Source organism: Panthera tigris, chromosome D2 (assembly GCF_018350195.1).
Source record: "Panthera tigris isolate Pti1 chromosome D2, P.tigris_Pti1_mat1.1, whole genome shotgun sequence".
In the NCBI taxonomy this organism is placed as follows: Eukaryota; Metazoa; Chordata; class Mammalia; order Carnivora; family Felidae; genus Panthera; species Panthera tigris.
The window spans coordinates 12118239-12133303 of record NC_056670.1 but is presented as its reverse complement, the minus strand read 5'-3'; the positions used below and the strand labels follow the sequence as shown (position 1 = coordinate 12133303).

The 15065-nt window shown below is 44.5% G+C and overlaps 1 protein-coding gene across 1 annotated transcript in view; it reads left to right on the top strand.

Annotated features, from left to right (window-relative positions):
* Positions 1–14194, top strand: part of EDARADD (EDAR associated death domain) — a 116247-nt gene extending 102053 nt beyond the window's left edge. Inside the window, exon 7 of the mRNA XM_042960481.1 lies at positions 14116–14194. Coding sequence (XP_042816415.1) covers positions 14116–14152 — 37 coding nt within the window. The 3' untranslated portion in view covers positions 14153–14194. The remainder of the gene's footprint in view (positions 1–14115) is intronic.
* Positions 14195–15065: the final 871 nt, after the last annotated feature.

Genomic DNA, 15065 nt, shown 5'->3' with positions numbered 1-15065 from the left:
CTGTGCAGCCAGGGGCCCTGCTCCAAATGTCACCATGCATCCAACCACCTTACCCTGATGGCGCCTCGGCCCCTCTGTCTCCCGGAACAGAAGAGAACAAAACACAGAAGAGCCGAAGTGATCAGGGCTGTCACTGTTGGATTTGTACAAGTTACAGAAAATCGTCATATGTTTGGTGCAGCCTCAGTAAATAGAGGAGGAGGACCAACTGGACCCCAAAAACAGAAGGGAGTGTAAATCAAAGACAAAAATAAATTATGATATTTGTCTTCCATTTGAATTTCTCCCACCTGAAAACAAAACAAAACAAAAGGCCTTGGAGTTCAACTTCATCTTTCTCCTTTCCTTCACAGCCTAGCCTCTTGAAAGAGTTGTCCACTCTTTTGGTCTACAACTCTTTTTTTTTTTTTTTAATGTTTATGTATTTATTTTGAGGGGGGCAGGTGCAGAGAGAGAGGGAGGAGAGAATTTCAAGCAGGCCCCATGCTGTCAGCTCAGAGCCCAACGGGGGGCTCAGTCTCACAAACCGAGAGATTATGACCTGAGCCAAAATCGAGAGTCAGATGCTCAACCGTCTGACCAACCCTGCGTCCCTTGGTCTAGAACTCTTAATTTCCCATTGGGTTCTGTGACTCTTTGAAGTGTCTGGCAGAGGTGAAGAATGACCCTCTAACTACTGCAGTATCCACTTATCCATAACAACCCACAGCCTTATGTAGAAAAGAGCTCATTTTGCTCATGCTTAGCCTCTAGGGTCCACTGGGAGGCTCAAATCTGTTGGCAAAGTGGCACCACAGACCCAACAGAGAATGGTTGCTTGGGATCCAAGTTGCTGCTGGGAAAGAATTCTCGTCACAGCTACTGCTAGGCGGATCTGGAAATGTTGGGGGAATTGGCCAGGTCTTCTCCCCAAAGTCATATTTGCAGGGGCCTCCCAGGAGAGAGCACATTCTGAGAAAAGGAACCAAGTATGGGACGCCTGGCTGGCTCAGTCGGTTAAGCATCTGACTCTTGATTTCAGCTCAGGTCATGATCTCATGGTCTGTGAGTTCGAGCCACACCTCCGGTTCTGCACTCATAGCGCAGAGCCCGCTTGGGATTCTCTCTCTCTCTTTCCCTCTCCCTCTGTGCCTCCCCCATTTGCTCTCTATCTCAACATAAATAAATAAACTTAAAAAAAACCCAAACACTCCTAAGGTACCGACACATATCACTGAAAGGAAGCAAGGGTTTTCAGCACACTACAGTGGATGTTTCTTGACTCTTCCCCCAGTGGATACCCCAAATTTTGAGATCCCGCCAACAAACAACATAACTGTGGCTCAAAGGGGAGGAGCCCACGCTCCCTCACTCTGCCTCGGGTTTCCCTGAAGCTTTGGCACCCTGACTGCTCAGGGTGACCATGGCAGAACAAGACCATGAATAGCAGAGTGGGGAGTTGCAGTTTTAGACCCCCGGCCACTGTGGAGCCACAGCCATGTGGCTGGAGAAGGGCCCACCATGCCCAGGGGAGAAATGACTTATCCAGAGAAGCCTAAGAATCCCATGGGAGAGAAACACAGGTGTGATGCCCCCAAGGACTCCTGGGGAACCATTTCTGGTTGGAGAGAACGCAGAGGGTGCCGGGGGCCTCGTGTCTGCAGGTAGAAGTGAGAAGCTGGGGAAATTTTTCTTTCTTTCCTCCCTCCCTTGGCTTCTGAGATGCCATTCTCTCTTGATTCTTTTCTACTCTGTTTTTTTCCTTCTCCTCTCCTTTGTAGCTTCCTCTTCCTCACCTGTCTCCTTAAGTGTTGGTGGTCGTCAGTGTTGCAGTTTTCCTTCCCTGCCCCTTCTCATGTTATGCCCAGTCTCTCTGGCTTTGATTACAACCTCTGTGCTGGTAACCCCATGATCCTATTTCCTAGCCCTGACCACCCCCCCTTTGCCTCCTATACGTATATGCAACTGTCTGTGAACAAGTCCCAGGGGCCTCAAATATAACACATCAAAAATGGCAGACATCATTTCATGCCCAAGATCTGTTCTTCCCCCTCCACCACCTATCTCAGAGAAGAGAGCCATTTACCCCAGTAAGAAACCGGGAAGTCGAGCTTGGCATTGCCCTCCTTCATGACCACATCCTGGTGACCACCAGTTCTATCCGTCTTGCCTCGGTCCCTACCGCCCAGACCAGCCCATGGCCTCATCTGCTGTTGTGTGGCTTATTGCTGTCATCATAACTTGTCACCCACCACCCCCCTGCACGATTACAGACATGCTTGGGATAATGTTTGACCAATGTCTGAGCACCCCATGGCCCAGTCAAGCGGACAGAAAAAAATTAGCCATCACAGTATGCCAATATGTTTGACCGAAACTGGAATACTTTTAGGAAATATCAACCGTCTGATAAGGTTTCCCTTTATGCCTCACCACTCCGAGTCAGATCACTACCCTGCTTAACCTCCTTTATTTGCTGCCCCTGCACTACCCCCTCCCTTCCCCCAGCCAGATCAAATACCTGTCCCTGTAAGCAAATGAAACTATTTCCACTCTTTCCAGGGACATGATGTATGTTTGTCTTGAAGCAATATGGTAACTCAGAAGTAACATTCTGTTCAGGTCCTTGACGGATCTATTTTTACTTCTATTCATGAAAACAAAAAGTCCTTTTACACACCACTCAGGAAAAAAAAAAGAATACAACGGACATCGTTTTATCTGTTCTTGGCAAAGACAACTTAGCTCTTAACAAGCATGGAAACTATGAAGATGATCTTTTGCTCCAAGTTAATATTTGAATATTTAATTAGAAAGCTTTCAAATGGAGGCAGGCATTCACTGGAAAGTTTCTGAAAGTTTCATTCACTTGGCAAATAATGCTATTGTGCGAACACCGTGCCAGACCCCGAGGACCCAGGCAGACGTGGCCCTGCCCTTCTGACCCCGTGCCCAGGGATTTTCAAAATGGAACCAATAGGGTGTGTATATACATCCATGAAAAGATTTATTCTAAGGAATTGGCTCATGCGGTTCTGGAGGCTGACACATCCCAAGATCTGCAGTGTGAGTTGACAAGCAAGAGACCCGGGAAACCTGATCACGTTACATTCCAGTCTGAAAGCTGGCGGGCTCAAGACCCAAGAAGAGCGAAATTTCAGTTTAAATGTAAAGGCAGGAGAAGATGAGCCCCTGCCCAAGGCCATCGGTCATTGGGAGTCCCGGGGGAGGCTCAGACTCTTTGTTCTATTCGGGCCTTCAACTGACTGGGTGAGGCCCACCCACATGGGGGAGGGCAATCTTCTTGCTCAGTTTACAAATTCAAATGTTACTGTCATCCAAAAACACGATTACAGACACACTTAGGATAATGTTTGACAAATGTCTGAGCACCCCCTGGCCCAGTCAAGTGGACACAAAAAATGTAGCCATCAGAGCATGTCAATATGCTTGACCGAAACTGGAATACTTTTAGGAAATCAAGTGTCTAATAAATGTTTAGAAATTATTTTAATACATTTTTTTTAAATGATGGAGAATAGGGCGGGGGAAGCTCATCGGTGGGGCTACGTGCTGAGTGCCTTAAAAATGATGGAGGGCTTGGGGGTAGAGAGTCATCTGGGAGATCATCAAAGCTGGATCCACATGGATGGGCCTTGAGGACGTTGTGCTAAGTGAAATAAGTCAGACAGAGAGAGACAAATACCGTGTAATCTCACTTATATGTGGAATCTGAAAACAAAACAAACAAAAAAACCAAGCCCATAGATACAAAGAAACAGATACGTGGTTGCCAGAGGCAGGAGGGGGGGGGACAGGCCAAAATGGGTGAAGCGGGTCAAAAGTCACGGGGATACGATGTACAACATGGTGGCGATAGTGGCATATGTGAAAGCTGCTAAGAGAGTTGATCTTAAAAGTTCTCACTACACACACAAAATTTTTGTATCTATGTGTGGTGGTGAATGTTGATCAGACTTACCGTGGTGATCATTTCACACTATATACATATATTGAATCATTATGTCATACGATGGAAACTAATATAATATTATATGTCAGTTATACCTCAATAAAAAGAAAAGAAACAAGCAGATAAAAAAATGCTCCACGGGGTGCCCGGGTGGCTCAGTCGGTTAAGTGTCGACTTCGGCTCAGGTTATGATCTCACAGTTCGTGGGTTCGAGCCCACATCAGGCTCTGCACTGACAATGAAATTCTCTTTCCTCTCTCTCTGGCCCTCCTCCACTCACACTTTCTCTTTCTCAAAAACAAATAATGAACTTAAAAAAAAAAAAAAAAAGACGCTCCACATCATATGTCATCAGGGTATGGCAAATTAAAACAGGATACCGCTGCACCCCTGTTAGAATGACCAAAATCCAGAACACTGACAACACCAGATGCTGGCAAGGATGGGGAGCCACAGGAACTCTCCTTCCTTCCTGGAGGGAATACAAAACCATTCAAACATTTTGGAAGACAGTATGGAAATTTCTTTACAAAACTAAACATACGTTTACCACGTGATCCAGAAATCACATTCCTTGGTACTTACCCAAAGGCCTTATCCACACAGAAGCCTGAATACACATGTTCACAGCAGCTTGACTTACTTAGTTCTTAAAAAGTTACACCCCCAACTGTGTACAATAAAAACACTTTAGTTGGAAAAGGAGGGTTTTATAAGTTTGAATGAAAGCAGGAACGCTCTTCTTAGCTCTGACCAAGTCAGGACACCTGAATGGCAGCTCTGTATCGCCCATGTTTTAGTTAAGCTTGTAAGAGTGCACCCTTGATCACATTGTCAGATAACCAACTGATTCTAAGACCCACTTATCTGAAGTTGTATTTCTTTCATTCTCCGTATGACTAGCACAAGGATGAAGAGATACTTATGCCGAACATCAGGTAAGGTTCAATGCCAAGAGTATTTAATTCTAAGACCCTCCCTTACCTTGGAGATTCTGGTGCCCATTCTTGATAGTGGCCTGGACACTCCTTCTAAATCCCCATAACTGGCGGGGACAAAAGCTGCGTGTGTTGTAGAATTCGAGTCAGAAAACATCCCCGCTTCCTGCCACTTCCATCTGTGTTGCTGTCTTAACGCTATCTTATTTTGCAAGGAAAGACCTAGTTAAAATACGATAAATGTTGGGGCGCCTGGGTGGCTCAGTCGGTTGAGCGTCTGACTTCAGCTCGGGTCACAATCTCGCGGTCCGTGAGTTCCAGCCCCGCGTCAGGCTCTGGGCTGATGGCTCAGAGCCTGGAGCCTGCTTCCCATTCTGTGTCTCCCTCTCTCTCTGCCCCTCCCCCGTTCATGCTCTGTCTCTCTGTCTCAAAAATAAATAAATGTTAAAAAAAAAATTAAAAAAAATACGATAAATGTTGAATGAAGGTATAACCTATTCGTATTTTCTGTTGCTATGAGAGAAATTGGGGGGGGGTACCTCTGTGACGCCTAAATATGACAAAAGCCATATCCAAACCAAAAGGCATGTGGGATTTCCAGAAGTTTGCAAAGTAATAACAGCGAACGTACTCACACGGCATTTACCACCTGTTTACATATGTTACATATGTTAACTCATTCAGTCCTCACAGCCCTAGGAGGTAAGGACCCTTCTTAACTCCATTTTATGGCTGAGAGGCCTGGGGCACAGAATGGCTAAGTCACTTGCTTCAGGTCACAGCACTAGCGGGGGGCGGAATCCAGATTCCCACGCAGGAGTCTGGTCCCAGAGGCTCTGGGCTGCACCAGTCAGCTATGCTTTCAAAACAACCTCGGGATAGGAAGTGAAGAAACACACAGTCAGAAATGACTACCACAGGGAAGTCATAAGATTCCTGGAATGTCTATAATTTCACTTCTCTTGTTTTTCGCACACACCTCTAGTAACTAGGGGTGTAGGACGTGCGTGGAGGCCATCAGGAATTGGTTTTAGGGACCCTTAAGTACTTCCCTGATTACCTGATTTTTCTCAAACCACATTAGTCCTACACTACACAGATGAGAAAGTTGATTAAATATTTATAAGACCCAGATTATTTTAAAAAAAATTAATCTTTATTTTTGAGAGAGAGAGAGGCAGAGTGCAAGCGGGGGAGGAACAGAGAGAGGGGGGAGAACACAGAATCCGAAGCAGGCTCCAGGCTCTGAGCTGTGTCAGCACAGAGCCCTATGCAGAGCTTGAACTAATGAAATCGCAAGTTCATGACCTGAGCTGAAGTCAGACGCTTAACCATCTAAACCACTCAGGTGCCCCATGACCTAGATTATTTTAAAGGATGACTTAAAAAACAAAAACAAACAAACAAAAAAAAACCTCTGTAAACTGGATTAATTTGTGGAGTTTTGCACGTAAACGATGATGTTGCAGAAAAAGCATCTTTATTGGCATATGAAGATGTTCATTCTCTGTGGTTGCCCTGGGTATGTGTAACTTACAGGTATGTTAGCGTTCTTCTAGTTTATACATTGTTTCTATAACAACCTACTGACTTTGTACTAAAAATGTAAAGATGATTTCATTTGAAACAACAACAAAAATGACTATACAAACCTCCTTCTAAGAGAAAGTAGCCCTTAGACTTTCTGTTTAAATGAAATAAAAAACTTGCCCAAGATTAAAAATGTCTGGGGGCACCTGGATGGCTCAGTCGGTTAAGCATCTGACTCTTGATTTCAGCTCAAGTCACGACCTCACGGTTGTGAGATCGAGCTCGACATCGGGCTCTGTACTATACGTGAAGCCTACTTTGGATTCTCCCTCTCTCCCTCTCGATCTGCCCCTCCCCTGCTCAGGCACTCTTGCTCTCTCAAAATAAATAAACATTTTAAAAATAAATAAAATACAGGGGCGCCTGGGTGGCTCAGTCGGTTAAGCGTCCAACTTCGGCTCAGGTCATGATCTCATGGTTTGTGGGTTCGAGCCCCACGTCGGGCTCTGTGCTGACAGCTCAGAGCCTGGAGCCTGCTTCAGATTCTGTGTCTCCCTCTCTCTCTGCCCCTCCCCTGCTCATGCTCTGTCTCTCTCTGTCTCTCAAAAATAAATAAATGTAAAAAATTTTTTTTTAATAAAAAAAATAATAAAATACAAAATAAAAACATGGCTAAAGGCTCACTCAGGCCTCAGGGACAGAAGTGTACATCCAATTAAATGTACAACTGTGAGTTAATGTCTTTGCATCAGTGGCCCCCAACCAAATTATCTAAGAAGTGTGTGTGTTCATGAGCGTAGAGGCCACAGGCTAACGGTGCTCAATGAAACGGGGGAGCAGGTAGGAGCCACACAAAAGTCAGGATGCAAATTGATGTGAAAAATCAAGATCCTCAGGCCAGGCCCTGAAGTTTCCTCTGATGAACTAAAACATTACATTTCGAGGTTGGTATAATCATGAACGAAAGTGGGAGAGAAATCTAGTGCTTTTTAAAGGATGCCTACAGAGCTTCCGGATATACTAGTGTGTAGGATGCAGCCGGTCATTTGCTAGGCTTGCTGCATTTCTTGGCAGGGCGTTCCGCTGGCAAAGCCCAGACTTCTAAACCAAACAGCCAGAATTTATCTTAAATATTTGGACATGATATGCCCCTACCAGATTGGTTTGACTATGTGTCTGCTGTGATAGCGAATTAAATAAACACCTCCCTGATTGTTAAGGCCTCCTTGCCGTAAAACTTTGTGTTAGGACTGGGTAAATAATTATTTTCCTACGCACACACATTCATTGTGTAATCTTGCCTATGTGTTTAGATGGACAAGAAGGAAGTGATAAGTATGTGGATATAAGTTATCTACTGCACTAGCTTGGGGGAAAAAAAAAACTACCTACAGAGGACGAATTCCTTGATGAATTTTACGAGCTGTGCACCTTTGTAATTCTAGCAGAGATGGCCAATTAAGAATCTTAAAAAACCCGAAATTACAATTTTCGCCTAACAGCCTCCAGATATGGATCATTTTCAAAGAGCTAAGATCCCACACAGACGTGTCTTGACTTAAAGACACATGTCCGCAGAGGAAGTTGTGGTGGCACATAGATCTGAAGTGTCAGCCGGGTTGAGTCTTCTGTCTCTTAAAGCAACACGCTACTTCACCGCAGAGTGGCATTCTAGAAGGAAGCCTGCCAGTGTTGGGGTGAGGCCTGGAAAGGTGGCTGGGAAGCTGGGATTCTGTTCATCTCTGTGGTGCATAGTGCGAGAAGCAAGGGAAATGATTCATTTCCAGAAACACCAAATAAAAGCTGTGCTGTCTAGTTAACGGTAGGTTTACAACCTATTGGAAATAAATACGAACACCCACCCCTCCCCACAGTGGAGCCCCAAACCCTTGGACACTTCATTTCCTGGTTCTTCGAAGGGCCCCCCCACCTCCATTTGGGGGGCTTATTTTCAAGGCTTTGCAATGAGCCTGCGCCAAAGAACTGAAGTCCCTGCCTCACCTCAGGGAATGCACATTTGTTCCGGTCAGGCTGCTTTTTGCCTTACGTGGGCATAGCGATTTCAGGGTTAAGGCTGTAACCTCTGTAGTTCTCAGCCAATGAGGAACCAGGGGAGGGGCTTGCGGGCTAGGAGATAAATTGTCTTGGGTAACTGCCCCATCAGACACCCACTCTTGCAAGAAGGTTGATTAAAGGCTCGCTTCGTTGTGCTGGGAGTTCCCGCATCCCTCCTTTGATTGGGTCCATGGGCTTATTTTTCACGATAGGCAATTAACAGAGGAAAACTCCCGTACCGTTAAATCTAGCACTCGGGGTGTTAATACAACACAGAGGGCAGTGCTGGCTGATCCCAGGCCCCGAGAACTGGTTAAGCGCTCTCTTTAAATGTGCCAGTCAGGGGACACCTGGGTGGCTCAGTCCATTAAGGGTCCCACTCTCGGGTTCGGTTCAGGTCATGATCTCAGAGTTGGTGAGTTCGAGCCCTGCATCGGGTTCCATGTTGACTGTGTGGAGACTGCCTGGGATTCTCTCTCTCTCTCTCTCTCTCTCTCTCTCTCTCTCTCTCTCCCCCTCCTCTGCTCTTTCTGTCTCTCAAAATAAATAAAAAAATTTAAATGTGCCAGTCAGTCTCTCAACTCCACTGTGCCCCTTCATCCTGCTGATGGGAGTCAATCCTGGCCTGCAGTCTGCCCCACCATCAGGTTTTGTGATAAAAATCACTCTATTTCCTTTCTTTCTAAAGCTTGTCACTGAGGGATGGGGAGATTTTATAGAAAGAAAGCATCGGGGCATTTGGGATCGTATTAGATTTGTAATTAGATTGTCTTCACCTCTTTTAAAATATTTAGTTTCAGGGCGCCTGGGTGGCTCAGTCGGTTAAGCATCCAACTTCGGCTCAGGTCATGATCTTGCAGGTTCGTGAGTTCAAGCCCCACATCGGGCTCTGTGCTGACAGCTCAGAGCCTGGAGCCTGCTTTGGATTCTATGTCTCCCTCTCTCTCTGACCCTCCCCCACTCATGCTCTGTCTCCCTCTGTCTCAAAAATAAACACTAAAAAAAAAAAAAAAATCAGTTTCTAAGTGAATCTAGCTTTAAAGGCCTGAACTAGTGATCATGGCCAGTTCCGCCTCCCAAATCTTAAGGGTTCATTCTCGAAAAACTCTCAAGGGGTATCGGGCTGGCTCTCTTAAGGTGTGCTCTTTCATGTGCGTTTTCTAGAATGATCTGACCATTAAGAGTAACTGCTGTAGTTTAACAAACACATTCACCACCTGAAGTGCTAAAGGTCAAATTGTCCTTGTAACTTGACGCGGGGCCCTATACAAGCAGATGGCTCTGTTCCTAGAAACAGGCCAGCTTCTTTATCACGTATGGCCTCTTCTCCTTGAAGGTGCTAAGGCAGGCCTAGTCTCTGTGCCATGAGGTGCAGCGCTCAGGACCAAACCTCACGGCATGCCGAATTTTGACAGTATTCACACTTTGAATGGCTCTGATTCTGTGTAGTGACTCTTACACATCTATGTCCCCGGTGCCTATACAATGGGTGTGTTAATAATGTGGCTGGTTATGAAATGATAGGTAAGGAAGAATAAGAAGTAAGGTGAGCTGGTGGTCTCAAATTCCAGCTCCTGTGCTAACTTTCCTGGGTAATTATTTTCATGACTCCTTCTCCTAAAAGCCCCCCACCCCTCAGGGTCCCACACAGATTTTCCCAACAGTGAGGTCAGAATCCAATAGTTTTCCAACGAACCTGTTCCACATATGAGAAGGGTGATGATCTGCAGATAACATGAGGAGCACAGGGCTCCTGAGTGTTTGTGGTTGACAAACCCAGATGCTTTCTTGCCTAATTATGCAGATTTAAAAGGCCAGAGTCTGCTCCTGGAAACGTGTGTGCAACATAGACGTCCACGGCCGCGGCTTTTTACTGTCACATACACATTCTGCATGCTCACCAAATTCATTTTTTTTTTAATTTTTTAAAAACCTTTATTTATTTTTGAGAGAGAGAGAGACAGAATGTGAGCAAGGGAGAAACAGAAAGAAAGGGAGACACAGAATCCGAAGCAGGCTCCAGGCTCTGAGCTGTCAGCACAGAGCCCAACGCGGGGCTCGAACTCGCCAACCACAAGATCATGACCTGAGCTGAAGTTGGAGGCTTAACCGACTGAGCCACCCAGGTCCCCCCATGATTCACCAAATTTGTTAAAGCTCCGGTGAATCAGAGCTTTATTTTCTTGTGAAGATTTTGTATATACAACTAGGGAAAAAAATTAGACACACACAGAAAAAAAAGATCTAAAAGAAATTAGACTTGCGCCAAAGAGAAACAAGTTTGTGATGAGGAAACATTTCAGCCAATTGAAATTATTTCTCTGCCTTTGATGCATTACTATTAGCTACATCATCGTGAAAATAATGCTTGAATAAACAAGGAGCTGCTGAAAATGTGGTAGTCTGGTGAAAATTGGCCACTATAGTATGTATATGGTATGCATGTAGTTAAGCATACACATAATTTTAGAATAAGAGGGTTTCTGGAATTTGTCAGGAGACCAATTTTACAGCTGTAGAAACAGTAATAGCTTCCAGTTCAATAAAATACACTTACTTCAACATGAGGAAGTTAATTCTCGAACACTTTTTATGAAGAAGTCTTCCTTTGCTTGCTAAGCTTTTCTTTCTCTTGGTCAGGACAATAATTTGTTTTCATTGAGCCCCTTAGGGAAATGGTGCATCTCAGGCCCAAGTAAACACTCAACCAGAGCTTTGTGATGGCCCATGTGGGCAACAGCGCGAATTAAAACAATTATTTAGCCCATTTTTCTTTGCCAAAGAGAAATAAATGGCAAGGACTGCTTTTTCCTCCAAGTGTCTGTCTCTGAAGTGAGGAGATCAAGAAAGAGCTATTTTTCTGGAGTGAGAGATTTGGACTAACGGCTTCCACCTCTTTTAGATGATTTCTGTTTCTAGTTTTAATGTTAAATACATACTAATAGGAGAAACCACATTAATTCAGGCAACAAATATTTCCTTTTATTTAAAAAAATGTTTAAAGTTTGTTTTTAGAGAGAGAGAGACAGTGTGTGTGAGCAGGGGAGGAACAGAGAGAGAGAGAGAGAGAGAGAGAGAGAATACCAAGCAGGGTCCTTGCGGTCAGTGCAGAGACTGACTTGGGGCTTGATCTCATGAACCACGAGATCATGACGTGAGCCGAAATCAGGAGTCGGACGCTTAACCGACTGAGCCACCCAGGCGCCCCAACAAACATTTCCTGATCACTTACTGTGGTCAGATCCTCTGCTATCTATCTGGGAATACAATTGACGACCGACAGTCCTCACCTCAAAGGGCCAACGAGTCCAGGAATGAAGACAGATAAGGAAACAGGTCATTGCAACCCAGTGGTATAACTGGAATGATGACGGTATGTTGCAAACTTGCAACAAATACCTTCATCCCTTATTCTAATTATCAATGAGAAGTTTACCACCAAAATAATGGTAGCATAAGAATGAATGCCAACGCAGAAGACGACGTCTGCTCGTGTCTGCTCACATAGGGTGATGTGTGTGAGCAGTTCACACGCACTACCCTGTTTCATCCTCATGACTCCACAGGTAGGCTTTGTTACTCTCCATTTCATGAAGAATCTCACCTAACTTCACATGGGCCACCCACCTTCCAACTGGGATATGCGTACGTCCGGGCATAGATGACGACTTTGCTTGTGGTCCTCAGCCAAGAATTGGCAACCACCAATTATACCCTTTCAGAACATTGACCTGCCTGAGGAAGTACCTGCACTGGGGCATCAAACTGGTTCCACGAACTAGAAGTAGGAAATACTTCCCATTTCACGATTGCCCTTCTCCCACTTTACCAAACTTTTCACCCTTCCTATATTTTATTTTATTTTATTATTTTTTTAATGCTTATTTTTGAGAGAGAGAGAGAGAGAGAGAGATAGAGCGCGCAAGTGGGGGAGGGGCAGAGAGAGAGAGAATCTGAAGCAGGCTCCAGGCTTCCAGGTGTCAGCACAGGGCTGGATGAGGGGCTTGAACCCACAAACTGTAAGATCATGACCTGAGCTGAAGTCAGATGTCTAACCGACTGAGCCACCCAGGCACCCCATCCTTCCTATATTTTAATATGGTTCATTGCCCTGAGGTATAAGAAGAAAGTCCAGGGGTGCCTGGGTGGCTCAGTTGGTTGAGCATCTGACTCTCGATTTGGGCTCAGGTCATGATCTCATGATCTCATGGATCAAGCCCCTCATTGGGCTCCGCCCTGGGTGGAGAAATTGCTTGGGATTCTTTTTCTTTCTCCCTCTGCCCCTCTCCCTGCTCACATGCTCTCTCGCTCTCTCTCTCTGTCTCTAAAGTCAAAATAAAAATAGGGGCGCCTGAGTGGCTCAGTCGGTTAAGCATCCGACTTCAGCTCAGGTCATGATCTCATGGCTCGTGAGTTCGAGCCCCGTGTCGGGCTCTGTGCTGACAGCTCAGGGCCTGGAGCCTGCTTCCGATTCTGTGTCTCCCTCTCTCTCTGCCCCCTCCCCTGCTCATGCCCTGTCTCTCTCTCTCGAAAATAAATTAACATTAGGGGCGTCTGGGTGCCTCAGTTGGTTGAGTGTCTGCCTTCTGCTCAGGTCATGATCTCACGGTTGGTAAGTTTGAGCCCTGCGTCCAGCTCTGTGCTGACCACTCAGAACCTGGAGCATGCTTCAAATTTGTGTCTCCCTCTCTCTCTGCCCAACTGTGCTTGTGCTCTGTGTCTCTGTGTCTCTCAAATATGAATAAATGTTAAAAAATTTTTTTAATTAAAAAAATAAATTAACATTTAAAATAAATAAAGTAAATAAAATAAAATGTCAATATTTGCAATATTCTAGAAGTTACATTCTTTCCAACCAATTAAGCCAAAACATCCATGTAAAACATGTGAAAGCTTGCATAGTTTACTATTTTGTAAAGACCTTCTTATTTTTTAAAAGCAGTTTTAGGTTTACAACATAATTGGGAGGAAGGTACAGAGATTTTTCATGCCTCCTGCACACACACAGCCTTCCCCATTACCAACATCACCCACCAGAATGGTATATTTTTTGCTAAGGAACATTGACACATCATAATCACCCAGAATCCATAGTTTACCCAAGGGTTCGTTCTTAGTGTTGTACATTCAATGGGTTTGGACAAATGTGTGATGATGTATGTCCATCATTATAATATTACACAGAGTATTTTCACTGCTCTAAACGTCTTCTGTGTTCTACCTGTTCATCTGTCCCCCACCCCCTGCTCCCCACCTATCCTTGACTTCTGGCAACCACTTCTCATTTTATTGCCTTTTCCAGAATGTCATATAGTTGGAATCCTACAGTAGGTAGCTTTCTTAGCCTTCTTTCACTTAAAAGTGTGCTATTATGGTTTCTCCATGTCTTTTCATAACTTAATAGCTCATTTGTTTTTAGCACCGATTATCTGGATATAGCACAGTTTATTTGTCCATTCACCTACTGAAGGACATTTTGGTGGCTTCCAAGTTTGGGCAGTCATGAAGAAAGTTGCCATGAACATCTTATGCAGGCATAAGCTTTCAATTCCTTTGGGTAGATACCAAGGAATGTGATTGCTGGATCATATGGTTAACAGTATGTTTAACTTGGTAAGAAACTGCCAAACTGTCTTCCAGAGAAGCTGTACCATTTGCATTCCCACCAGCAATGTAGGAAGAGTATCCACTGCTCTACATCCTGACTGGCATCTTGGCGTCCAGATTCGGGCAATTCTAACAGGTATGTAATGTTATTTCATTGTAGTTTTAATTTGCATTTCCCTAATGACATGTGATGTGAAGCATCTTCTCATATGCTCATCTACCGTCAGTCTACCTTCCTCAATGAGGTGTCTGTAAGGACTTGGGCCCATTTTGTAAATTGGGTTGTGTTTTTATTGTTGTGTTTTAAGAGTTCTTTGTGTATTTTGGTTGACAGTCCTTTATCAGGAGTGTCCTTTGCAAGTATTTTCTTCCAGTCTGTATCTTGTCCTCTCATTCTCTCGACTTTATCTTTTAGACAGATGTTTTTACTTTAATGAAGTCCAGGTTGTCAATTATTTCTCTCATGGGCCATGTCTTTGGTATGGTATCTAAAAAGGCATCACCATACCGAGGTCATCTAGGTTTTCTCCTTTGTTAGTTTCTTTTTTTTTATGAGCATATTTGGGTTTTTTAAATTTTTTTGATGTTTATTTTTAAGAGAGAGAGACAGAGCATGAGTGGGGGAAGGGCAGAGAGAGAGGGAGACACAGAATCCGAAGCAGGCTTCAGGCTCCTAGCTGTCAGCACAGAGTCCGACGTGGGGCTCAAACTCTCAGTGAGATCATGACCTGAGCCGAAGTTGGACACTTAACTGACTGAGCCACCCAGTGCCCCTTCTTTGTTATTTTCTAGGAGTTTTAGAGTTTTGCATTTTACATTTAGGTCTATGATCCATTTCGAGTAAATTTTTGTGAAGGGTGTAAGGTCTGTGTCCAGATTTTTTTTGTGTATGAACGTTCAGTTATTCCAGGACTATTTGTTGAAAAAATTGTATTTGCTCCATTTTATTGCCTCTGGTCCTTTGTCAAAGACTAGTTGACTAT